At 35.6% G+C, this 26,925-nt stretch overlaps 1 protein-coding gene across 2 annotated transcripts in view; it reads left to right on the top strand.

The window, feature by feature from the left end:
- Window positions 1-26,925, top strand: part of PIK3R4 (phosphoinositide-3-kinase regulatory subunit 4) — a 71,139-nt gene that overhangs the window by 1,690 nt on the left and 42,524 nt on the right. Inside the window, exons 2-7 of one of the 2 annotated variants that reach the window (XM_038570822.1) lie at window positions 30-806; window positions 9,036-9,169; window positions 11,055-11,637; window positions 15,162-15,296; window positions 16,976-17,197; window positions 25,436-25,609. In XM_038570822.1, the coding sequence (XP_038426750.1) occupies window positions 74-806; window positions 9,036-9,169; window positions 11,055-11,637; window positions 15,162-15,296; window positions 16,976-17,197; window positions 25,436-25,609 (1,981 nt within the window). In that variant the 5' untranslated portion in view covers window positions 30-73. Of the gene's footprint in view, window positions 1-26; window positions 807-9,035; window positions 9,170-11,054; window positions 11,638-15,161; window positions 15,297-16,975; window positions 17,198-25,435; window positions 25,610-26,925 lie in introns of both variants that reach the window. The other variant, XM_038570821.1, reaches the window with a different exon arrangement.

The raw sequence follows: 26,925 nt of genomic DNA, 5'->3' as shown, positions 1-26,925 counted from the left end.
TTCTTCTTCTTCTTTTTTTTTTAAAGTAGGTGTTCTGTCCTGACTTACTGACACAGAGGTACTTGCTGCCATTATGGGAAATCAGCTTGCTGGCATTGCTCCTTCCCAGATCCTTTCTGTGGAGAGTTATTTCTCAGACATCCATGACTTTGAATATGATAAGAGCCTGGGAAGCACTCGGTTTTTTAAAGTTGCTCGAGCGAAGCACCGAGAAGGCCTGGTGGTTGTGAAGGTCTTTGCAATTCAGGATCCCACATTGCCTTTAACCAGCTATAAACAAGAGCTGGAGGAACTGAAAATCAGGCTTCATTCTGCACAGAACTGTCTGCCTTTTCAGAAAGCAGTGGAAAAAGCATCTGAGAAAGCAGCCATGCTCTTTAGGCAGTATGTGCGAGACAACCTCTATGATCGCATCAGTACCCGTCCCTTCTTAAATAACATTGAGAAGCGTTGGATTGCTTTCCAGATCCTGACAGCTGTGGACCAAGCACACAAATCTGGAGTCCGTCATGGGGACATCAAGACTGAGAACGTTATGGTCACCAGTTGGAATTGGGTCCTCCTAACTGATTTTGCAAGTTTTAAGCCCACTTACCTTCCGGAGGACAACCCAGCAGATTTCAACTATTTCTTTGACACTTCACGTAGGAGAACTTGCTATATTGCTCCTGAACGTTTTGTTGATGGTGGATTGTTTGCTACTGAGTTAGAATATATGAGGGATCCTTCAACTCCACTTGTAGACTTAAATAGTAATCAGAGAACAAGAGGAGAGTTGAAGCGCGCAATGGATATCTTTTCAGCAGGTATTCAAGTTGATCAAGTTTGCTAAGGGGAAATATGCATATATTTTAACTCTGGAACGTTGAAATGTAGTTTTTAGAAAATCCCATATGTTGAAAAGTTATTTTCTTGACACCTCACACACTATTCGGATAGATATAGCAGTCTTTTATTGGATATGTTTACATGCTGAGGAAGTACAGAGTAGTTCATTTGTTCAGATATTTAAGAAATATTTGAATTCTTCTGTACGTATCAGGCACTTTTTTTTTTCCTTAACGTAAACTCTACCGCCAATGTGGTGCTCAAACTCAGGACTCATGATCAAGAGTTGCATGCTCTACCCACTGAGCCAGCCAGGCACCCCAAGGCACTGTCTTAACACTGGAGACAAATGGACACTTACGGTTTCTCTTTTCAAGATGTTTATGTTTAATGGGGAGATAGATATGATATTGAAAAAGCAATTTCAGTGCAGTGTGATTTGCTGTGGTGGTGATAAGCATTGGGTGTTGTTATTGGAATGTACAAATATTTAAATTTGTCTCCGTGGTTTGATGGGTAGAGAGGCAATATCAGGAAAGGCCTCTTTGTTGGAAGGATGATTTTTTTTAAAAGATTGATTTATTTCAGAGAGAGAGAGTGTCCTTGTATGTGCGTGAGTGGGGGAAAGGGGCAGAGGGCCAGGATCTTTAAGCAGACTCCCAGCTGGGCCGGGAGCCTGACATGGAGCACAGTCTCACGACCCATGAGATCATGACTTGAACTGAAACCCGTTGTTAGATACTTAACTGACTCAGCCACCCAGGTGCCCCTGGAAGGATGATTTTTAAACAGACCTGAAAGATAATTGGGAGCTAGCTATGGCAAGGATAGCTTGTTTCAAGCGGAGGGTATTCCTTATACAAAGACATGAAGACCAGATCATGAGGCACTGATTTATTAGGCTACTTTAAGTAGTTTACTATATCTGGCGCATGGAGTGTAGAGTGTGAGGTTAGCAAGCCTCAGCTCATGGGCTGGCATGCCCATGCTAGCCTATGGGGACAGCATCAGGTATTATTTTAAGTAAATGCTGTAGCATGGACAGTGGATTGCAGGGAGCTACCTTGGAGGCGGGAAAACCAGCTAGGAGTAAACTGTTACCATCCAGATAAGATGTGACCCTGACTGACTGAAAGTTGTGACAGAATTGGAGAGGGAGTGGAAGAAAGAACACTTCAGAGATAATTAATAGATAGAATTGATTGGTAGTAACGTCAAGAGCACTTCTTTCACCCTGACTTGGGAAATGGGGTGGATTGGCAATGATGGTCACTGACATAGGAGAAATAGGAGGACGAATGGGTAAGAGGTGGGAAGATGAAGTCTTCATTAGATATGTTGAATTGAAGGCGTCTGGGGGATATCCAGGGGAAGATGTGCAACAGGCAGTTGGTAATAAAGGTTTGGTGCATAGAGATTTAGGACAGAGGTGGAGATTTGGTAGTTACCAGGAAATAAGTAGTAATTGTAGCCAAGGGAATGGGTTTGTAACCCAGGAGAGTTTGTAAAGAAGTCATTCTTAAGCTTTTTTGAGATCCCCTTAAAGACTTTGATGAGATCAGTAGCCACCTTCTCTAGAAGAAAAGTGTCATGCATTAATATACATTATTTCATATACACATACCACTTGAAGCCAGGCCACGGATTCTAGATTGTCTATGAAATTTTGGGAAAAGAAATGGGCTGAAAATAGTATCTGGAGGAATACCTTGTGAACTCTGCATCAGTGCCATTTTTCATAAATTTCACAAAGGTTTTACCATCTGTAGGTTTGCTGCAAAGAAAACATAAACTGAGCAGCTATATTTTAGATTATTTAAGAAAAATAATTAATGAAGAAGTGTATTTCATTGGAATCAACAAGCATTGTTACACAGGTTCATAACCTCTTCTGGCCCATTCAGCTCACTAATGTGTGTCCCAAGATAATACTGAGGGTTGTTTTTGATAAGCTAGGGTTAGCCTCCAGGCTGTGAGTATAACAAGACTAGAAATGTAATCAATCCATCAGAGTCCCAACTTTTTTGATCAGTGAATGTATCTAAATTTTTGGCAAACCATTTTTACTTTTAAAATTACTATTTTGTCAATAGGATTCCCTTAGCTTAGAAACATGATCACTTTTTAACCTCAAGATGATTTTAGGCTTTTTCTTTTAAGAAGAAAATTGCCAAGTAAATACTTGGGGTATCACTGGCATATAATTTATTAAATCCTTGTGACTTATTTATAACTGGAAGTTTGTTAGAGTTTTAAAATTTCAAGAGTCAACGAAAAGTATATATTTATCTTTTCTGTGTACGTTATAGTTCCATAAACTTCTTACTCAGCATTTATTATTTCCATACTAGAGTCCTACACTGTTTTGGGTGAAGATAGGCTCTTTCTTTCTTTCTTTCTTTTCTTTCTTTTCTTTCTTTTCTTTCTTTTCTTTCTTCTTTCTTTCAAGAGGTGGGTGGGATCTGTCCCTGTCACACTGCTCCTAAGATTTGATGTAGGCTCTTTGGGTTTTAAATGTTACTTTTCTCCATCTTGATGCATATCCATGATTCCTGGCTGCTGGTTTTGGAGACGTGTATATATTCTCTTTCTGGTCATGTAAGTGTGCACAGCCTTTTTCCTGGAGATCTTTCATTCATTACTTGACAAATATTTGAATTTTATCTGTCCGATATATATGAGACACTGCTCTATACGTGTTGGGAGTACAGCTCTGAACAAGACTGACAGTTTTTGCCCTTAAGGAGCTTATATTCTAGTAGAGTAGAAAAAGAATAAGTAAAGAAGTTAATTTTCTTCAGTGTTAACTGCTGTGACAAAGAGTTATGGCTTTTACATGTTATGGCAAAGGTTGGTAGGAGACAACTCTAGGTAAAATGATCAGAGAAGACCTCTGAGAATGTAACATTTGAGCTGATATCTGAGTTATAAGGACTTAGTATTGATGAAGAGACCTTGAAAAATTTGTTCCATAGGGAGATACCATGTAATAACACCTTTTTCACAACAACATTCTAAAAGTCACAAGAAAAAGTCCCGTATTCACCTCTGTATTAGTTTGCTAGGGCTGCCATGACACAGTGTCCCAGACTTGGCAGCTTAAACAAAAATTTATTTTTCCTCTGTTCTAGAGGCTGGAAGTCCAAGATTAAGGTGCCAGCAGTATTGATTTCTTCTTAAGCCTCTTTGGGTTGCAGATGGCCACTTTCTCGCTATGTACTTGGCCTCTTCCTTGGTGCCCCTTCTATGGACACTAGTCATAATGGACTTAGGACCTCATTTAATTTTAACTTTTTAAAGGCCCTATTACCTGTATTTTAGGTTACAGGAACTGGGTGGTAAGACTTAAACATATGAATTGTGGGGAGGTAGAGATACAATTCAATCCATAACAACCCCCATTTACTTGTAAATAGTCAAATGTAGCTATGTTTCTATCTGACTTTTTACTTGGAAATTATTTCACACTTATAAACTGTAAAAACTTGTAGAAGAGAATCCCCGGATTCACTTGTTAACATTTTGCTCTACTTGCTTTATCACTTGTACATTTTTTGCACACTGCCCTACCCCCCATGATTTTTTCCTGAATAAGTTACATATATCATGGCCCTTCACCTCTAAATACTTCTGTATGTATTTCATAAGATCCTGCCTAGTCTCTTACATAACACTTGCATAATTGTATTGTTGCAGTTATCAACTGCAGCAAATTTAACATGGATAAAATAATTTATAATTTTAATCCTGATTTTGTTTTTGACCAAATAATGTCCCCTTTTTGCATTTTAACTGCTCCAAGACAGAAGCTAGTCTAGGGTTTGATATTGCATTTAGTTGTCATGTCTCTTTAGCCTCCTTTGATGTGAAACATCTTTACAGCTTTTTTTTTTTTTTTGGTCACCATGATGTTGATTTTTTTTTTTTTAGGAATACCTCTTCTTTTAAATTTTTAAAAAATTATTTTTATGGGGTGCCTGGGTGGCTCAGTCGGTTAAGTGCCTGCCTTCAGCTGAGGTCATGATCCCAGGGGCCAGGTATTGAGCCCTGCATTGGGGCTCCCTACTCAGTGGAGATTCTTCCTTCTCTTTTTCTCTCCCTCTGCCTCTCCTCCTGTTCATGCTCACTCTCTCTCTCAGATAAAATCCTTTAAAAAATTGTTTTTATACTTCTTATTTTAAACGATAGAAGTTGCAAAAATAATGAAGAATACTTCTCAGCTTCCGCACTAGTGATATATGACCAGTACCACGTCAAAATCAGGAATTGACATTGTAGCATTACTCTTAACTAGATATAGAACTTACTCAGTTTTCACTGGCTTTTACCTGCATTGTGTGTGTATGGACACGCACACACGAATGTGCTCACGCAGCTCACTCCACCCTTTTGTTTTTTATAGAATGTACACCTTTTGGGGTTTGGTTTTTCCTTTTGATTAGATTCAGGTTATTCATTCTCAGTGTACTGTATATATGAAAATGCATCTTCACAGTATCACATTTAGAGACAAATGGTGTTTGTTGGTGATGTTAATTTTGATTAAGGTCTTGCCTGATTCTCCCCTCTGTAGTTAGTTACCTTTTGTTTTTTTAATCCCTTGCCTGTGGGAAGAAACTTTTGAGACCATGCAAATGCACTGCTAGTCCTCACAACTTCCTTCTTGATTTGACATCCATTGATGATTCTTGCCTGACCCGTCTTTACTTTGATGGTTGCAAATGATTTTCCATTTCTAGCACTTTCTCCACATTTACCTATATCACATTTACCAGTAGACCCTCAGCATTCTGGCATACTCAGTGTCCTCTCTTTCCTCTCTCTCTTTTTTTAAATTATTGATACAGACTTTTTTTTTTTTTTTTTAATTCTTTATTTACTCATGAGAGAGAGAGAGAGGCAGAGACACAGGCACAGGGAGAAGCAGGCTCCATTCGGGGAGCCCGACGTGGGACTTTATCCTGGTCTCCAGGATCAGGCCCTGGGCTCAAGACAGTGCTAATAAACTGCTGAGCTACCCGGGCTGCCCTTGATACAGACTTCTTAATTCCTACACCCAGTTTGCTAGTATTTTTTGGAGGATTTTTGTGTCTATATTCATCAGGAACATCGGTCTGTAGTTTTCTTGTGATGTTTTTGTCTGAATGAGTTGGGAAGTGTTCCCTCTTCTGTTTCTTTGGGACAATTTGTGAAGGATGGGAAGTGTTCCCTCTTTTTCTTCGGGACAATTTGTGAAAGATGGGTAAGTATTTTAACATTTAAAAGACATGTTAAGACATCTTGTCTTAGGCTTTTCTTTTGTGGAATGTTTATTACTAATCCAATTTCTTTACTTTTAAGGTCTGTTCAGATTTTCTGTTTCTTTTAAGTCTGCTTTGGTAGTCTGTATCTTTCCAGGAATCTGTCCATTTCATTTAGGTTATCTAATTTGTTGACATACAATTGTTTAAAATATAGTGCTTTTTCATTTCTGTAAGGTTGGTAGTATGTCCCCTTTTCATAACTGATTTTAGTAGTTTGAGACATCTATCTTCTTAGTAGGAGTCTGTCAATTTTTTGAGCTTTTCAAAGCACCAACCTTAGATTTTGTCAGTGTTCTCTATTGTGTTTTATTCTCTACTTCACAAGTTTCCATGCCAGTCTTAATTATTCCTTTTCTTCTGTTTGCTTTGGTTTTAGTTTACTTTTCTTGTTTCTTAAGGTTAAGGTTAGGTTGTTCTGCACTCTTTTATGATATAGGTGTTTATAGGTACACATTTCCTCTAAACGCTGTCTTAGTTGCGTACTATGTGTTTTTTATGTTGTGTTTTAATTTTTATTCATCATGAAGTATGTTTCTAATTTCCCTTTGATCAATTGGTTATTTAGGAGTGTGTTGTTTCTACATATTTGTGAATTTTTCAAGCTGTTTTCTATTATTTCTTATTTCATTCCATTGAAGTTTGAAGAACACGATTTGTATGATTTCAGTCATTTTAAACTTACTGAGGCTTGTCTTATGGCCTAGCATATGGTCTAACCTGAAGAGTGTTCAGTGTACCTGAGAAGAATTTGTATTCTGCTGCTGATTTTGGGTGGAGTGGTCTTTTTTTTTTTTTTTTTTAATTTTTATTTATTTATGATAGTCACAGAGAGAGAGAGGCAGAGACATAGGCAGAGGGAGAAGCAGGCTCCATGCACCGAGAGCCCGACGTGGGATTCGATCCCGGGTCTCCAGGATCGCGCCCTGGGCCAAAGGCAGGAGCCAAACCGCTGCGCCACCCAGGGATCCCGGAGTGTTCTTTTGATGTCTGTATTAGATCTGGTTGGTTTGTAGTGTTTGTCTGATATTCTATTTTTCTTCTTGGGTATGGTGTTTTTAGTAGCTCTTTTAAGTCTCTTATTCTGAAACTTGACACTATATAGGTAGAAATTAATTTAAGAAATTTATTGAGTGTTTATTATGTGTCAGGAACTTTTTTAGTTCCTGGAAGTTTTTTAATGAGTGAAGGAGCAGAAAATCCTTCCTCATGGATTTTGCATTCTAGTGGGTATACAAGACAATAAAATAAATACATAATATATTTAATTTGGCTGTTGGTGCTGTGGGAAAAGGGAAAGGAAAAAGGGACATGCCAGGTAAGTAAGGGGTAGTTGTGGTGTGTCTTGCAATTTTAAACTGCATAGTTTTCTTATTCCTAATATTCTAAATGACATTTGATGAAAGATCTGAAGGAGGTGGAGGTATAAGTCAGGTGAATATTTGGAGGAGTAGCAGTCTAGGTAGAGGGACCAGGAAATGGAGAGGCTGTGCGCTAAGGTTATTTAAGGATCTCTTTGAGACTTGTGAAATGAAATGCAAGGGTGCTTGGGTGGCTCAGTTGGTTGAGTAACTCTCAATTTCAGCCCAGGTCATGATCTCAGAGTTATGAGATCGAGCCCTACATGGGGCTAAACACTGAGTGTGGAGCCTGCTTAAGATTATTTCACTCTCTCTGCCATCTCCTTCCCTGTATGCATGTGCAGTCTCTTTAAAAACAAAACAAAACAAAAAACTTGTGAAATGCAAGTCATATAATGATTCAGTGAAACTGCTTTGTCCTTTTGGGAATGTAGGTAGATTTTTTTCCATTCCTTGTTTGAAGATTATGTAAGTGCAAAATGATTGGGTTATTTTTCCTTCCCTCTCTAGTCTTACACCTGTACTTTGTAGCACTCCTCACATGTTTGTTCACTGGCTTATTTTATGTCTACCTAGAATGAAAGCTTCATGAGGGCAAGGGTTTTATCTATTCTGTGTGCTGCTAGTGTCTAGTATATATATGGTAGATACCTAATAACTTTGATGATCAGTAAATGAGTTGTCAGATATGACTTCTCAGTTCCTTATGAACTTAAAGTCTAAAATAAGGCCATACTTTAAAAAAGTATTATATTTCTTATGGCTTGTAATCTATTTATCTCTAAATATATGTATGTATATATTATTATTATTTTTTTTTAATTTTTTTTTTTTTATTTATTTATGATAGGCACACAGTGAGAGAGAGAGAGGCAGAGACACAGGCAGAGGGAGAAGCAGGCTCCATGCACCGGGAGCCTGATGTGGGATTTGATCCTGGGTCTCCAGGATCGCGCCCTGGGCCAAAGGCAGGCGCTAAACCGCTGCGCCACACAGGGATCCCAGTATGTATATATTATATACAAACATATTCTTTTTTTCCTAAATTGTGTTTATTTATTCACGAGAGACAGAGAAAGAGAGAGGCAGAGACACAGGGAGAGAGAGAGAGAGAGAGAGGGGCAGAGACACAAGCAGAGGGAGAAGCAAGCAAGCTCCATGCAGGGAGCCCAAACGTGGGACTTGATCCCGGGTCTCCAGGATCACGCCCTGGGCTGAAGGCGGCACTAAACCGCTGAGCCACCTGGGCTGCCATATATACAAACATATTCATTTTAAATTAGACAACCAGGAAGTAATTTTATTTGATTTTTTTTAAGATGGAGAAAAATTCAGTGAGCTTCTTTTGACTTTACACTTTCAGAAACTGATGACAGGGCAGTAGATATTTTCCCCGTCTTGCTTGATTGTAGTTGTATGTTGCATTAATATTTTTAATTCAGTTTACTTTGGGTTTTTCATTTTGAGTTTTGTGAATTCTCTGAATTCTTGTACTGTATTAAAGATATTTTGCATGTTTAATGGAATTATATTTTTTATTTTCTAGGTTGTGTTATAGCTGAACTTTTTACAGAAGGTGTACCACTGTTTGATCTCTCTCAACTTCTCGCTTATAGAAATGGACAGTTTTTCCCGGAACAAGTGCTAAATAAAATTGAAGATCGCAGTATCAGAGAATTGGTAACTATGCTACAAGTATTCTCCATTTGGTTTTAATAGAATTATGTTCTGACTTTTGCATTAGACAGCTCTCTGGAATTTTATGAACTTGGAACAAAGCAATAAATTTTAGTATATGTGCTGCCAAAGAGAGCAATGTAGCAGAGCAATAAAGCTCCATAGACTATTATGAACAGCTTATTTTTATTTACTTTAATTTACTTTGTTAGGGAGAAATGTACAGTATTTTCCGTCTTTTCAGGCAGAGCTCATTTGACTAAGCTTTGTATGTATATAAAACACAATTTTATACTCACAGTCACACACACACACACACACACACACACTCATCTTCAGCTCTGCTTTGGATAGATTTGGAAGGAAGTAAGAAGGTGCTGGAGGTTTAGAGATGTTGTCCGATAGAGCTTGCTAGTAAGATATGAAGAAGACATATATATAAAATGAAAGCTGGGAAACATCAGTGTGAATGTAATGCATTAGTATAGGGCCATTTCATATAGAAACACCTTGCCTGGTATGTCTCTCTTAAGGCTGTTCTGGAAGGGAAGGCTATAGAATCACTAATTAGTATAGCAGAAGAGATATGAGGAATCCTGTGGGAGGTCATTATAAGCCATATATGTCCACCTTTGTGTTTGAGGGGACCTTTATTAAGTCCACCAATACAGTAACTGATGACTTGTAATGATGATGAGGCCCAGTCATGGAAAAGTATAGTATATTAAAATACTCTGTAGCAAAGTAAGGAAATACAGAATACATTTTAATTTCTCTTACAAATGGCAAGTATTAAAAAATAGGATGTTTTAGAGGAAGCCAAGTTAGCTCATTTTCAATGAACAGTGCCTGGATTAAGAGTTGGTATACCTGGCTGTTCTCTCTTTGGGTATGGCACTCATTTGTCATGTTACATTGGCTAAGTGACTTCATGAACTTGGGCATGTGTTTTCTTAACTCTGAAAGGAGTGAATTTCACAAATCTTTAAGGCTTAATCTGAATGTAAAAGGAATTATACTTAAATCACTTTTCCTGATATTTATAGTGCATTTGATTCCCTGCAAGTTCAAAGCTATAGTGTATTTGATTCCCTGCAAGTTCAATGTAAACAGAAAGCTCAAAAAGCTAAAAAAATCATATATTTTTATGATATTTTAAGTATTTAAATAATGATTCACTCTGAGGATCTAAGAAAAATTAAACTATGCTCTGTTGAAAGAAAATTACTTCCCTAAGATACCAGAAAACATATGATAAATTCAAATTAAGTGTATCATTTTTAGGGTTTGTAGGATTTAACATCTCTTATAGTACTTTAAAAGTTTAGACCACTAATTCCCTTTTTGACTAGATCCTAGAACTATGCTTAAACCATGTATTCCCTTGGATTTGTGGTATTAAGGCTCTAAATCACAGCTGATATATAAATAGATTTTAGTGGTTCTGGATTCTCTTCAGAATTGTGTGTAATTTTATATGTAAAAATTTTATGCACACAGTTTTTTTCTGGAGAATATCCCCTGGTTTTCCTCAGATTATCAACAGTATTACCTGCTCAAAAATGTTTAAGAATCCGTGAGTTGTGGGCAGTGATGTATTACTCCCCTGTCTTAAATGGGGACTGCTGAACATCATGGTATATCTCCTGTTGATGTGCTTGGGCCATCTGTAATACATTACTGCATAATTTCCTGTTGCTTTGTAGGACAGTAGTAGAGTCACATATTGTGGTCAAGTTCTGAAAGTATTTTGAAAGGTGAAGATTGAGGAGAGTCACAGTTACCGCAAAATCCTTTATGTCATGTGTAAGTTGCCCTTGTAGCTTTCATCTGATTTAATCTGCTGTTCTCAAATCTATTTTTTGCTCCTTTTCTCCCCTTGGTGTAGGTAACTCAGATGATTCACCGTGAGCCAGATAAACGTTTAGGGGCAGAAGATTACCTAAAGCAGCAGCGTGGCAATGCCTTTCCTGAAATATTTTACACATTCCTTCAGCCCTACATGGCCCAGTTTGCCAAGGAAACCTTTCTTTCTGCAGATGAGCGCATTCTGGTTATACGGAAGGATTTGGGCAACATTATTCACAATCTCTGTGGACATGATCTGCCAGAAAAAGCAGAAGGAGAGCCTAAGGAAAATGGGCTGGTTATCTTGGTGTCTGTTATAACGTCCTGTCTGCAGACCCTTAAATACTGTGATTCCAAACTTGCTGCTTTGGAACTTATTCTCCATTTGGCCCCAAGATTAAGTGTAGAAATTCTTTTGGATCGTATTACTCCATATCTTTTGCATTTCAGCAATGACTCTGTTCCTAGAGTGAGGGCTGAAGCCTTGAGGACGTTGACCAAAGTTCTTGCTCTTGTCAAAGAGGTTCCTCGCAATGATGTCAATATATACCCGGAATATATTCTTCCAGGCATAGCCCACTTAGCCCAAGATGATGCTACTATTGTTAGACTAGCCTATGCTGGTAAGAGCTTATTGTCCAAGTCATAGTCACTCAGAGTTTTGAAGTTAGTGGCTATAAAACCTCTTGTTTCTCTGATTTCTTTGGGAATTCAAGAGTGAATTGTGGTTCTTGAACTTTTTTGGGTACATCTTAATAAATTTTGTAGCTAATCTGTGCCTGGGACTCAGCTTTTGGTTGTACTCATTTTGAAGCGATTAGAATTACCAAGTGGAAAGCATTTAATAGAGAAGCCTGTAATTTTACTGGTTATACTACATTTAATTTGGAGTGAGACTCATGTTTACAAGTATATTCTGATTTAGTGTCTTTAGGTCTTTATAAAGTTTCTTTGAACAGAGATGCTAGCTTAGAACAGAGATGTTAGCTTTAGGATACAAGTCTGTTGCTATTCAAAAAGATGGATTTTGCTGGATAATTTGGTATTCAAAGAACCTAGCCTATTACCAAATTTTAAGATCCTTTTAGTTACTGTCATGTTAAGGTGTGTGGTTTCTTTGTGATGAGGTTATAACACATCCACCTGTTTTACTTGTAATTCTCACTTGTAAAATTAAGTGAGACAGATTCATGTTTTTAGCTCCCCAAATTAATTCTGTATACTCTTTTGTTGCATGGAAAATGTCACTGAAACATTAAGATAATTCATAATTTATTTCTAATATAATCTGCTGGAAATCAGAGATTCTGTTTTGGTCTTTGTAAATAGTACATAACGTATAGTGATGATATTATCACTATTTGGAAAGGTACTTGCTAGGTTCATTAATTTTACTATTTGCCTGTCATTATTTTAATGGAACATATAAAAAATGGTCATTGGGCTCTGGCCTTATCTCTGGGTACATCCACAAAGTGGTGGTGGTTGTAAGTTTTTTTCCTAAACTCATATTTCCATTTGTATTTATCCGTTGTCTATTATTTATTGTTTCTGGTTTCCATAACTGTATAGGTATAAATGTCAGGCCTAGAAATTTCAGGAGTTCATTAAGACACATACATTTGAGTTTATAATTTGTAACAAGGTAATTTATAATTCACTTGCACACAGAAATAATTAAATCAGATAAAATTAAAGTTTATAGGTTTAAAAACAAGCTGTATCTTTAGAGTTTTGTGACTTTTTGATCTTAGTTTGTTCTCAGTTGTGTTAAATGGGTAAGGTTCTGATGTGTAGCTGCTATATTAACATAGTGACAGGCAACTACTAATAGTGATAGTCTAAAAATAATAGCTACTATTTATTGAATAACCTGTGTGTCAGCATCTGCTGCTCAAGGTTGCAAGGATTAGTTGCAAGAGACATATAAATTTTAAGATAGATTCCAGATTTTAAGATATATGGATTCTAAGATTCTAAAATCCATTCTAACTCTTGCAACTGCCTTGAGCAATAGATGTTATATTACTTTCAGTTACAAGTGAGGAAATTGGGAATGGGAAAGGCTAAACAATATGATCTAAATGTATCTGGTCTCATTCTTTTCTCAGTTCTCAGAGCTGCTGGTCTGTACCTTGATTCTGAAGCAACTCTGCTTTCCTTTGGTCTTCTGGGTCCTTGTGGTGAGAGTCCATAGTAACCCAGGGTCAGTGATGGTACCTTGCAGTGTCCTTTCATCATGGCTTAGTGCCTGATAAAGCTGCTTTTTTCCCCCAGTAGATCCAGAAGTCCATTTGAACTTATATGGTTAAGTATAACTAAACCATATGTGTCAGTAATTATGAAAGTTTAAAATCATTTTTTAAATGTCTGTTATGGCATTCTTTTAAGTGATATAGATTTGTATCTTTTATAAACATTCAAGTATGTTGTGGTTTATGAACTTAAATGGGGAAATAGGCAAAGATCTACTCAGATTTTAAAGGTGCCCAGGAAAGAAGGTTTTTCCTAATAAAGATATATCCATTAAAGTGGGGACGTTCACCTGAATTTTGACTTTTTTTTTTTTAAAGATTTTATTTATTTTTTCATGAGAGACAGAGAGAGAGAGAGAGGCAGAGACACAGGCAGAGGGAGAAGCAGTCTCCATGTAGGGAGCCTGATGTGGGACTCGATCCCAGGACTCCAGAACCATGCCCTGGGCCAAAGGCAGGCGCTAAACTGCTGAGCCACGCAGGGATCCCCCAGAATTTTGAATTCTTATCAGAGGATGCCCCAAATTCTCCCATCTTGAGGGTGAGCAGGCATTACAGGGTATTCTCTTGGGTACCTTAGAGGTAAATTTTTGTTCTTCAGAACAGTGTTGAACCTGTTGGCGGGTGAGGGGTTGGACTCTGAGATGAAGGTAATCATTGCACTTGATAGACTCAACAATCTTAGCTCTTAGGAGATGTACCTCAGTTGTAGTGGTATTCAAAATTAAGGAAAAAGTGAGTCTTAGAATTGATAAAATAAGGGAGTTAAGTTTTGTGTTCAGTACTATTTACTGCTAAGGAAAAGAGTGCAGTCTTTGGCATTATAGTCTTATGTTAAGCACAGAAATGGGATGGAAAGAAGGAAAGAGGCACAGACATAAATAAAAGTAAGGGAGAAGAAAGTGTAAGCAAATCTGATAGCAAATGTGACAACAGAAATTAGAAGTAGGTATTTCTGCAGTGGTAAGGAATATCAGGCAGTCTTAGAATATAGAGAGAGAAAGGAGAAAATACAACTGCAGAAAGTTGGCGAACAGTCTCACACTTTGGTTCATTAAGAACTTCAGAGTATCACAAGGAAAGCAGTCTAATAATAGTTGATTCACTTTGGTAATAGCTTTTTGAGGTAGATGTGACTCGTGTGTGTGAAGAAACATACTCATATGTTAAGCAGACAGCTACTAAGTGTCAGGGGTCAAGATTTGAGCTGGGGTCTGTGATTCTGAAGCCCAGCTTGTCCTGTTATTTTAACGTGAATGTTTCTCTGTTTAATGAATATCTCTCATCTGTTAAGAAACTATAGGTCTCTGTAGAAGGATTAAGCTTTTCCCTCAGTAGATTTGAATGCTGTATTTTGGGCTATTTTTGTATTTTTTCCAGTTTTACTGAGATATAATTTTATTGAGATATAATTGACATATATCACTGTGTAAGTTTAAGGTATAAAGTGTAATGATGTGACTTACACATACTCTGAAATTATTACTATGGTAAGTTTAGTTGGCTTCCATCCTCTCATATAGGTACAATAAAAAGCAAAAACAGAAAAAAAGATTATTTTCTTTGTGATGAGAACTCTTAGAATTTTAATCTCTTTTATATATATCATACAGCAGAGGAACTATAGTGTTTATGGTGTACACTTTATTTTTAAAAGAAGTTTATGTTTCATTATTGAAACTGTTAGTCATAGATTATGAGATTAGTTACCAGAAATTACTGAAGATTAGGTTTAGTGCTAAATTGAAAAGTCCTACTTTTCCTCTGTAGTTTTATGATTATTATTTATATGTATAAAGAGGAATGAAAGGTTATAAACATTACAAGGATTGAAGATTAGAATCATTATAAATTTTCCCTTTTTTTAAAAATAAATTTTCCCTTTTTTATAGAAAACATAGCTCTGCTGGCAGAAACAGCTTTGAGATTCCTGGAATTAGTACAGTTAAAAAATCTCAATATGGAAAATGACCCAAATAGTGAAGAAATCGGTGAAGTTACGCATCCCAATGGAAATTATGACACAGGTAGTGTGATTTTCTCTTCCAGGTTTCTTGTTATTTGGAATGAATTATTATTTGGAATGATTTACTAATGTGGACTTGAAAGACACCATTATTGAAATTTTCATATAAGATGAAAGAATACTATGTATGTATATATGGCAAAGGTCCCTGTTGTCTGATTGTTCTCTCTCTTGTACACTTTTGTACACTGTTATCTAACCAGAAAATGATCAGCTTGTGCCACAGATTCTGAGATCAGTTGTTTTTCAGCCAAAATTGATTTGTGTCAATAGTAAAATTAGCTGAATTTTATAATTCTTACAAGAGGAAAGAAAAAAAAACATTGACAGCATCATAGCTAAAGAATCTAAACCGTTTCTCCTTAAGTGAGTATACCTTGAGTATCCTCAATCATGAACTATGTTTATCTCATGCTAATCTATGATTTATGGATCAAAACCTACCCCTTGTACTTTAAATGAACAGATGGGATGGTAAACTCTTTGAGGTCAAAGTTCTTGTCTTAAGTTTCTTTACATACAAACAACTCTTGGCAGGCTTTTAATTAATGTTACTGAGTTAAAGATTTAGAAGTAAAATAATATACTTAGATCTGTCCTAGGATGTTTCTAGTTCAGGAAAACTAGAGAAATCTAGTTTTCAGATTTTTATGCTATACAACAGTAATGGCTCTGTTACTTGTTAGAATGGCGTCATTTTTAGACAGTGTATATTCTCTATAGTTGAAGACAATGGAATAATTTTGAACTTATAGAAGAATGTATCAGAAAGGAAAGGAAATCCTTGCTTTTTTCATGGAATTACTTAGAAAATAACACTGTCCTACATTCTGTAACCATGTAATTGGACATTTATAAAATGAAGTTTAGGTTAGGTGTTAAACCTTTTTGAAAGTTAATCTAAAGTTTGTCTTAATATGAACATAGTATTTTGCATATCAGACCACCTTTTCCCTTGACTGTGGCTGCACCAGGAGTGGCCTTTCCCCTCATTCATTTAGCCAACATAATTGTTAAACATAAGCTCAGAATTAGGCAATTGTGTGCCTGCTCTAAGCACTAGAAATATAGTGGTGAATAAGACAGAAAAGATTGTCCTGTTGAACTTACGTTTTAAAAGGGAAGGGAAAAGGGGAGAGTGGGTAGGAGATAAAGTCAGAGAAGAAGGTGGTAGCCAGATCATATAAAGTCTTGATAGGATTTTCATGTGTATTTTCTGCTTTCTAAAAATTTAGTAAGCTGACCTTAAAAATACTTTCTAAAAGTATTAAATGGTATTATCAGTTTATATCCTTAATCAGTCTAGTATTTTGAAGTCCTTGATCGAGTTGATTTTATTGGTGGCAGTATGAACTTTTTGGTGCTTTCCTATAGAACTCTCCTTGAGCCTTAAAAATAGACTTGTTTAATTAATGAGATAGTAACCGTGGTTGTGGCATCTGCCTCTCAGGATGTTGTTGTTTAGTTTGTATTTTGGTTTCCCATCTATCCTCCAGAGTTTTGAACAGGAGAAAAATTTAGTGATTATATACTTTTGTTTTTTAATTGATTATATACTTTTTATGGTGGCTTCTGTAATCATTCCATTTCTCTGAAGAAGAAGGAAGAAAGAAGACTATGTCTTTGTCTTGGGAAAAAAAATTGATCCTATCTTTACTTTGTTTTTTTTTTTTTTTTTAGAGTTGCAAGCCTTACATGAAATGGTCCAGCAGAAAGTTGTCACTTTGCTAAGTGACCCTGAAAATATTGTGAAACAAACCTTAATGGAAAATGGAATAACACGGTTGTGTGTATTCTTTGGACGTCAGAAAGCCAATGATGTTTTATTGTCCCACATGATCACTTTCCTAAATGATAAGAATGATTGGCATCTGCGTGGAGCTTTTTTTGATAGTATAGTTGGTATGTTTTTCCAATTGTTTTAAAATGTATCTTTAAGATTTTGAATTAAATGATACACCCATGAGGTCTGAAAGATAGCTGACAAGACAGCCAAATTTCATTAATAATGAAATGAGCTCTTGTGTTTCTGTCTGTATTTATGATGCTTTTGGATAATAAACGTATTTGAGCTAATCAAGGGATTGGCTCATTGATACATTGGTAGGAAAAACCATCATGTGGTTATTAAACAATGTTTTAAAAGAGTGTTTAATGACCTGGAAAAGTACTTTGAAACACTACTAAAGTGACCACTGTAGATTTAAAAAGGTAACAGTTAACAAATCATACGTTTATAAAGAAGTCTGGAATATACTAAGATTTGTATACTATTATTTCTGGGGCTGGGATTGTAGATGTTTTTTTTCTTTGTGTTTTTTATATTTGTTAAATTTTTTTATAGTAAACATATATCAGAAAATGACTTTTACAGTCAGAAAATAAGAGTTAAGCTACAAGTATGACTGAGAATCAATTAGGAAGAAAATTGAAGCTTGCCAGGCTATGCTTTGTGTAAACTGAAAATGTGTGAAAAATTAAGTGTTTTTTTTTTTTTTCTTCACTTTTTTCAAAATGTTAGTTTTTTGTTTGTTCATTTGTTTTGTTTTTCGGATTCCACGTGTAAGTGAAATCATATGGTATTTGTTTTTCTCTGACTTATTTCACTTAGCATCATATCCTCTAGATCCATCCATGTTGTTGCAGATGGCAAGATCTCTCTGTGTGTGTGTGTGTATGCACATGTGTACACACACATGCACACACACAGACACACCCGCATCTTCTTTATCCATTCATTTATTGGTGGATATTTGGGTTGCTTCCATGTCTTGGTTATTGTAAGTAATGCTGCAATAGACATAGGGGTACATACAATTTTTCGAATTAGCATTTTTTCTTTTAGGTAAATACCCAGTAGTGTAATTACTGGATCATAACAGTATTTCTATTTTTAATTTTTTAGGGAACCTTTATACTGTTCTTTATGGTAGCTGCTGCACCAATTTACATTTCTACCAACGGTGTACAAGGATTCCTTTCTTCACAATCCTGCCACCATTTGATGTTTCTTGTCTTTTTGATTCTCGCCATTTTGAAAGGTTAAGGTGATATTTCATTGTGGTTTTGATTTGAATTTCCTTGATGATTAGTGATGTTGAGCATCTTTTCATGTATCTATTGGCCATCTGCATGTCTTTTTTGGTAAAATTTCTATTTAGGTCCTCTGCCCATTTTTAATCAGATTATTTATCTGGATGTTGAGTTGTGTAAGTTTTTTATACATGGTAGATATTAACTTATGAGATACATCATTTGCAAATACCTTCTCCCACTTGGTAGTTTGCCTTTTTGTTTTGTTGATGGTTTCCTTCACTGTACAAAAGCTTTTTATTTTGGGATAATCTCAGTTTATTTTTGCTTTTATCTTTTGCTTGAGGTGACATATCTAGAACATGTTTCTGTGGCCCACATCTAAGAAATTACTGCCTATGTTTTCTTCTTGGAATTTTATGGTTTCATGTTTTATATTTAAGTCTTTAATCCATTTTGAGTTTATTTTGGTGTATGGTTTAAGAAAATGGTTCAGGGGCAGCCCCCGTGGCGCAGCGGTTTAGCGCCGCCTGCAGCCCGGGGTGTGATCCTGGAGACCCGAGATCGAGTCCCACATCGGGCTTCCTGCAGGGGGCCTGCTTCTCCCTCTGCCTGTGTCTCTGCCTCTCTCTTTGCTCTCTCTGAATGAATAAATAAATAAATCTTTAAAAAAAAAAAGAAAATGGTTCAGTTTCATTCATTTGCATGTAGCTGTACAGGTTTCCCAGCACCATTATTGAAGACACTGACTTTTCCCATTGTATATTCTTTCCTCCTTTGTCATGGATTAATTGACCATAGAGATGTGGATTCATTTTGGGCCCTTAATCCTGTTTCTTTGACCTATGTGTCTGTTTTGTTTTTTATGCCAGTACAATACTGTTTTGATTACTACAGCTTTGCAATATATCTTGAAATCCGGGATTGTGATAGCTCCAGCTTTGTTCTTTCTTAAGATTGCATTGCATTGGCTATTTGGAGTCTTTTGTGATTCTGTACAAATTTTAGTATTATTTGTTCTGGTTCTGTGTAAAATGTTGGCATTTTGTTAAGGATTGTGTTGAATCTTCAGATTGCTTTGGGTAGTATGGACATTTTAACAGTATTTTTTCCAACCCATGAGCATAGTTTATCTTTCCATTTGTTTGTATCATCTTCAGTGTTTTTCATTAATGTTTTATAGTTTTCAAAATTTAGTTTTTCACCCTATGGTTAAATTTATTGCTATGTATTTTATTCTTTTTGGTGCAATTGCAGATAGAACTGTTTTCTTAGTTTCTCTTTCTGCTTTGTTATTAGTATGTAGAATTGCAGGATTTCTGTGTATTAACTTTGTATCCTGCAACTTTACTGAATTTATTCTAATAGTGTTTTGATGGAGTCTTTAAAGCTTTCTAATATATAGGATCAAGTTATCTGCAAATAGTGACAGTTTTACTTATTCCTTACCAATTTGTATGCCTTTTATTTCTTTTCCATGCCCAATTGCTGCAGCTTAGACTTCCATTACTATTTTGAATGAAAGTGGTGGAGAGTGGACTTCCTTGTCGTGTTACTTTTCTTAGAGGAAAAGCTCTCAGTTTTTCACCATTGAGTATGATGTAAGCTGTGGGTTTTTTACATATTATGTTGGGGTATGTTTCCTCTAAACCCACTTTGTTGAGAGTTTTTGTCATGAACAGATGTTAAATTTTGTCAAGTGCTTTTTCTGCATCTATTGAGATGATTATATAATTTTATCCAGGCCATGTTATTATGGTTACCAACTAACCTTTTTTAAATATAATTTTGTACATGATTATAACAGCTTGTCTGTTAACTTAAAAGATTGAAAACTATTCTATACGTTGGAAAGTTTCACTGATATCTGAACTTTCTCATATAATTGCAGAAAGCTGTAGAGTTTAGATTATTGGTTGCCAAGAATCTAGAAAACTAACTGCCAAAAGGTTTGCCCTTTTTTCCCCCCCAAAAATAAAAAAAACTCATACAGCAACAGTATTGATATATCTGCAAATGCTGTCATACAATATTTTGGAGAAAAAGATACTTTTCTCCGTTTAACAAGTTTTGAATTGTTCTTGCTTTGTTATTATTGGAGTTTATTGTGTCTCCTATTTTCAGACATCTTGATAGTTAAAAAATTTAAAAAATTTTCGATGTACAATTGGCATATATTAGTTTCAAATGTACAACAGTGATTTGATACTTACATATATTATGAAGTGCTCACCACAGTAAGTGTACTTACCAAAGTTATTGTAATGTTATTGTTTATATTCTATGTTGTATTTTACATCCCATGACTTATTTTATAGCGAAGTTTGTACTTCTTAATCCCCTTCACCTATTTCACCCATCGCACCCCTTTCCCCTCTGGCAATCACCATTTTGTTCTCTGTATTTATGGCTCTGTTTCTGTTTTTGATTAATCATTTCCTTTTTTTAGATTCCATATATAAGTGAAGTTATACGGTATTTGTCTTTCCCTGTCTGACTTGCTTAACTTAACATAATACCCTCTTGGTCCATCCATCTTGTTGCAAGTGGCAAGACTTCACTCTTTTGTCACTGAGTAAATACATTGTTGTATATATGTACCACGTCTTCTTCATTCTTTCATCTTTTGATGGAAGGCCCCTTCCATATCTTGGCTTTTGTAAATAATGCTGTAATGAAAATGGGAGTACAGAAATCTCTTTGAGAGCCTGAATTTATCTCTTTGGGTATATATCCAGAAGTGGAATTACTGGATAATATGGTATTCCTGTTTTTAGTTTTTTGAAGAATTTCATACTGTTTCCATAGTGGGTGTTATCAATTTACATTCCTACCAATAGTGCACAAGGATTCTCCTTTCTCCACATCCTTGCCAATGTTTGTTATTTCCTCCTCCTGGTCCATTCCTAAACATGTGGCCTCCATGTGGGTGCTAGTGGCATGGGAAGAACCACTGCTGTGCCGGTGAACTGCTCTCTGCTGCCATCCTCCCCTCAGATGGTATGGCTGAGATGTCTTCTGGTGTCCCGACGACCACCTCCTGTCCCCCCACCAGTATTTCCCTTTGGATCAGTTTCTCTTCTCAGCCAGGTTGTGTCCCCAACCCCCTCAGCCTCTTCTCTGCACATTGCTGAAAGTCTGGGCTTATCTCAAGTTCTGTGCTTGAGCAATAAAGTGGAAATAAAAAAAAAATACTAGCCATTCTAACAGGTGTAAGGTCATCGTGGTTTTGATTTGCATTTCCCTGATGATTAGTGCTGTTGAGCATCTTTTCATGTGTTGGCCATCTGTATGTCTTCTTTGGTAAAATGTCTATTTGGGTCCTGTGCCCATTTTGTAATTGGATTGTTTCTCTTTCTGGCATTGAGTTGTGGAAGTTTTTAATATATTTTGCATATTAACCCCTTATTGAATATATCATTTGCAAATATTTTTTCCTATTCAGTAGGTTGCCTTTTCATTTTGTTGATGGTTTTTTCCACTGTTTTGTATTAGTTTATTGATTCAACTCAGTCTTTCCTCTCAAACTTATCTAATGCCATTCTTAGTATATTTTGCTTCTCACACCTTTTTATCTTTCTTGCTTTCTTCCTCTTTCAAATTTTATTTTTAGTTCTTTTTTTCTGGAAAAGGTGGTGTGTAGAACTTCCACCATCTATTGATCAATTCATGTGTATTTTGAATCTTGCCTTTATGTTACTTTTTTATTTTAAAATAATTTTCGTTGTTTTTGTTTAAAGTAATACATGCTTGCTGTAGAAAATTTGGATAATTAAGAAACCAAGAAGAGGGCAGCCCGGGTGGCTCAGCCGTTTAGCGCCACCTTTGGTCCAGGGCGTGATCCTGGAGACCCGGGATTGAGTCCCATATTGAGCTCCCTGCATGGAGCCCGCTTCTCCCTCTACCTGTGTCTCTGCCTGTCTCTCTCTCTCTCTGTGTCTCTCATGAATAAATTAATAAATAAAATCTTAAAAAAAATACCTATCTGTTGTATTGTGAAGATAAAATTAATTAACATATGTAATGGTGCTGGGCACATAAGTACTGTGTATGTATTATATTACTTTTTAATCTTATTATTTACTAATTCTTTTTCTGATAACATATATCCAAAACATTTACTGTCATAAAAATTTTTTTGAAATCATAATTTAGGGGCAGCCCGGGTGGCTCAGCGGTTTAGTGCCTGCCTTCATCCCAGGGTGAGACCCGGGATCGAGTTCCACATAGGGCTCCCTGCGTGGAGCCTGCTTCTCCCTCTGCCTGTGTCTCTATGCCTCTCTCTCTCTTTCTCTCTTTCTCTCTCTCTCTGTCTCTCATGAATAAATAAATAAAATCTTTAAAAAAAAGAAATCATAATTTAATAGATTAAGATATTCCATTATATGGTTTTATCAGAATTCATCATTTTTGGATATTTAAATTATTTTCACTCTTTTTCCTACTGTATAGAGATAATATTTTACATAAATATTTGCTTCTAATTATTTTCTCAGGCTAGAAGTCTGAAATTTTAGTTATAAAGAATATGAATATATTTTTAAAACTCCTGATACATTTTATAAGCTTTTCAAAGAAGTATCATTTTCCATTCTGATCAGCATTGTTTGACCATACTGCATACTCTTTCACATGGAATAGGCTTCAAATAATCTTTGCCTGTTGGTATGGTAAAATGATAACTTGTTTTGATGTGTATTTCTTTGCTTATCTGTGGAGGTGAAAAACTTTCTCATGTTGATTACTCATTTGTACTTTTTATTCTATGAATTTTTAATTATTTTGGCCCATTATTTTCTGATGACTGTATGTCTTTCTTGTTGATGTTCTTGAGCATTTTATAAATGTACATGAAAAACATTAACTTTTAATCATTGGCAAATACTCTTTTCAAGTAACATGTTAATAATCTGTTGGGTGCACATCTTTTTTTTTTTAATAAAGCTTTATTTTTCACACTTAACTGTTTAATTTTTATTTTGGTCTGTGGTATAAGGTGAAATCTGATTTTTCTCAGAAAAATAATCAGTTTTCCTGACACGATTAAACATTTCATTTCTTTCCCATTGATTGATGAAGCTTATGTTACCATCAGTTGCATACTTATGTCTTTCAGTTTTAGTTTTCTGAGTATCTTTTTCTCTTCTCTTGATTTCTCATTTCTGTACTCAATATGATACTCTATTATTTTAGTTATATCAAATTTTAATTATTAGGTATTTATGAGCAATTTTAGTATAGATTAAGTTCCCCAGATGTCAGTCTTTTTTTTTAAATTTTTTTTAAATTTTTATGTATTTATGATAGTCACAGAGAGAGAGAGAGAGAGAGGCAGAGATATAGGCAGAGGGAGAAGCAGGCTCCATGCATCAGGAGCCCGATGTGGGATTCGATCCCGGGTCTCCAGGATCGCGCCCTGGGCCAAAGGCAGGTGCCAAAGCGCTGCACCACCCAGGGATCCCCCCAGATGTCAGTCTTATTTTCCAAAACATTTTGAACTGCTTTGGCTCATTATACATTTCGGTTTTTAAAGTTCCTAAATATAATCCACAGGAATTTTGGGTAGTATTTTTCCTTTTATTAGAAAAAAAAATGTCTAGAATTACTTTATAGGAGAAATATGCTTTTGTAAATTATTCAAAATCTGTAAAGTAATGTATAAAAAGCAATAGTTGGATTTTACAGAAGTAGCTGCTCTGGATTTTTAGTTTGATATCTTCAGGTGTTTATTGCCATATCTCTAATATTTTTCTATGACTTTTAAGAATTGTTAGATATAGACTTATCTCTTGACTTTTTTCTATGCCATATGAAAATTTAACTCATACCATGCCCTGATCCCTCTTCCCCTCTGTTTTTGAGATAGAGACCACTGTTTTCAGTGCTTTAGTTTTTAGTGGCTGTTTTTGTAACTTTAAATAATTAAACCTACATCTTATTGATCTACTTCTGATTTGGACTACAAGGAGATGAATGCTCCTTCATTTGTCTCCTTTTCTTGGTTGGTTGGTTATTTCAACCAGTTATTGACAATTCAACTAACAAATGCATTGCATAGTTGATAACATATACATTTTGTTGTGTAGTCATAACAAGATCTTGTGCTTGTATAGACTGATTCTGAAATTTCAAAGCAAAATTTACATGATTATGAATGTGTAAACTTTACTGACTTTAGAACCAAGTAGTGTGCTATATTTGTATTTGCTTCCCCACAGTTCCAGTGCCATGACTCCTATATCACTTGATGAAAATGTTTATGGTGTCACCAGTGGATTCTCCTTTCTGTCTTCTGCAGATTGTTGAGGACATTGTACATTTTAATTTACTTTTTATTTATACCATGATTTTCTTGAGCAATTTTTTGTTTGTTCTGGGGTTTCAGAGTCCTTTATTTTCCTTTTGAAAGGAAGTAATACATCTTCTTTACCTTGTTTGTAATATCAAGCTTCTTTCTTACCAGTTTTATCTATTGCTTGTAATATGTTCCATTTTTCTTTTTGATAACATTTTTGAAATTTACTGGCTTTTAGTTCTAATTTGCTGGTTGATTTCTGAATCTTTGCTAGCTGTTATCAGTTTCTCCCCCTGAATTCCTGGGTTCTGTTTGTTGTTTTGTACATTCTACATTTGCTTTTTTTCTGAAGTACATTCTCAAGAACTTACTTAGGAAGGGTTGCATGGGAAGTTAATCCACATAGTCCTTGTGTGTTGCAAAATGACTTATTTTCTCGTTCTCTTATTTTATTGGCCGTTTAAGTGTAAAATTTATTTCGTAACTTTGGAGGTCTTACTGTTGTGTACTAGTCTCCATTGTTGCTAGAAATTGTTTCATGAAGCTTGTTTTTATCGTTCCTCCTTTCTTTTTGGGGGACATATTTTTCTTTCTCTTAAGTTCGTAAGATCTTTATTTCCCATGGTGTTGCAGAATTTCTTGGTGATTTGCTTTGGTGTGGATCTTTCTCATTTATTGTGCTATGTAGGAAATGCAGTGTTTTTTCCTGGATTTTTGCTCAGTATATTTGGGTTTTGATTAATTTTATTAACTTAATGGCATTTGTACTTTCAGGTATAGAATAATTACGTAACGTTGCTTTTCTTTTTCAGGTGTTGCTGCCTATGTTGGTTGGCAAAGCTCCTCAATTCTCAAACCCCTGCTGCAACAAGGTCTTAGTGATGCTGAGGAATTTGTTATTGTTAAAGCTCTTAATGCCCTTACCTGTATGTGCCAGTTAGGGCTGCTACAAAAACCCCATGTCTATGAATTTGCCAGTGATATTGGTAAGTTTCTGTTTCTCAAAATTAGGAGAAAATTAAGGTGTCTTAAGAGAAATAACAAATGATAGAGCATTGTAAAAGTTCTAGACAATATGGAATCAGGGTTTTAATTTTATTATTCCTTGTGTGTGTATGTCTGTTTCCGTAATAATATTAAGGAGAAAATGTATTGTCTTAACATGCATAACTTGCTATGTGGAATATTTTCCTACTCATTTTCATTTTCTGAATTGTGACATCAGTGCTTTTTTTTTCTCCTATGAAAGTGGCATTATCTTTATGGATCGAGTTTTTCTAGCCTTTGACTTTGATTCTCCTTATATTGATGAATATTCTTTGTGCATAAATATGTATATGTATGTTCTAATTTCATATAATGCATTTCTTCTGTTGTCTAATTACTTGGAAACTGTTTTTGAGACTTAATGTAGCTTATAATTAGCATTTTATTTATCTGAAAAATGAATGTCTGTCATTTTTTAAACAAAAATCATTATAAAGATAGTTTTTTACCTCTCAAGTTTTGCAATGGAGATTGTTCTGGGTTCTGCTGTTTCTTGTGATTGATCTTAGAATAAACATATGGGATACTCTGTATCTTAGCATCAAAATTAATGACTATCTTTAAGTATAGAATAAACTCAGTATAGTACAACTTCTTGGACAGGGAACTCCCTGAGAACTGGAACTGAATTTGGTACTATCTGTCAGAGGGGAAAAAACCTTGCTGAGAAAAATCAAGTAAATAAATCAATTGGTTGGCATTTTGAACTATTTCAAAGAAAAAACAATTTTTAGTAACTTAGAAGTGTCTATTTAAAACATGCAAACCATATACATCTTGCTGTCCTTTTTTAATTCATAGTCTATTGTGATTATTAAAGGGAATGGTGGTGGTAATAATGGCATCATGATTTCTTTGACAGTTTTGAAAAATACTACACTCTTCCCACGTAGGTGTTACAAATACTCCCCTTCCCTTGTGCTTGTCCCCAGATAATTAGAATGTATTAGAGGAAAGATCAAGTTCACTGTTTTTTTTTTTTTTTTTTTTTTTTTTTTTTTTAAGTTCACTGTTTTATAGGAAATCCTCTTGAGTGTTTGAGGTTCTTTATATCAGCTACTTACTGATACAGTGATGCTGTATGTCAGTCAACCATAAAATCTCAGTAAAATACTTCAGTAAAGTTCTCCTCATGAATCTGTGGGCTGGATGGGTGGCTCTGCTTTAGGCTTTGTATCTCCAGATTGTCTGTGGTGACAGCGATCCATTTCTCATTCTGGTGCCCATATTAGATGGGCAGCAGTTTCTTGGGTTA

Source organism: Canis lupus, chromosome 23 (assembly GCF_011100685.1).
Source record: "Canis lupus familiaris isolate Mischka breed German Shepherd chromosome 23, alternate assembly UU_Cfam_GSD_1.0, whole genome shotgun sequence".
In the NCBI taxonomy this organism is placed as follows: Eukaryota; Metazoa; Chordata; class Mammalia; order Carnivora; family Canidae; genus Canis; species Canis lupus.
This window is presented reverse-complemented; position numbering and strand designations above follow the sequence as displayed.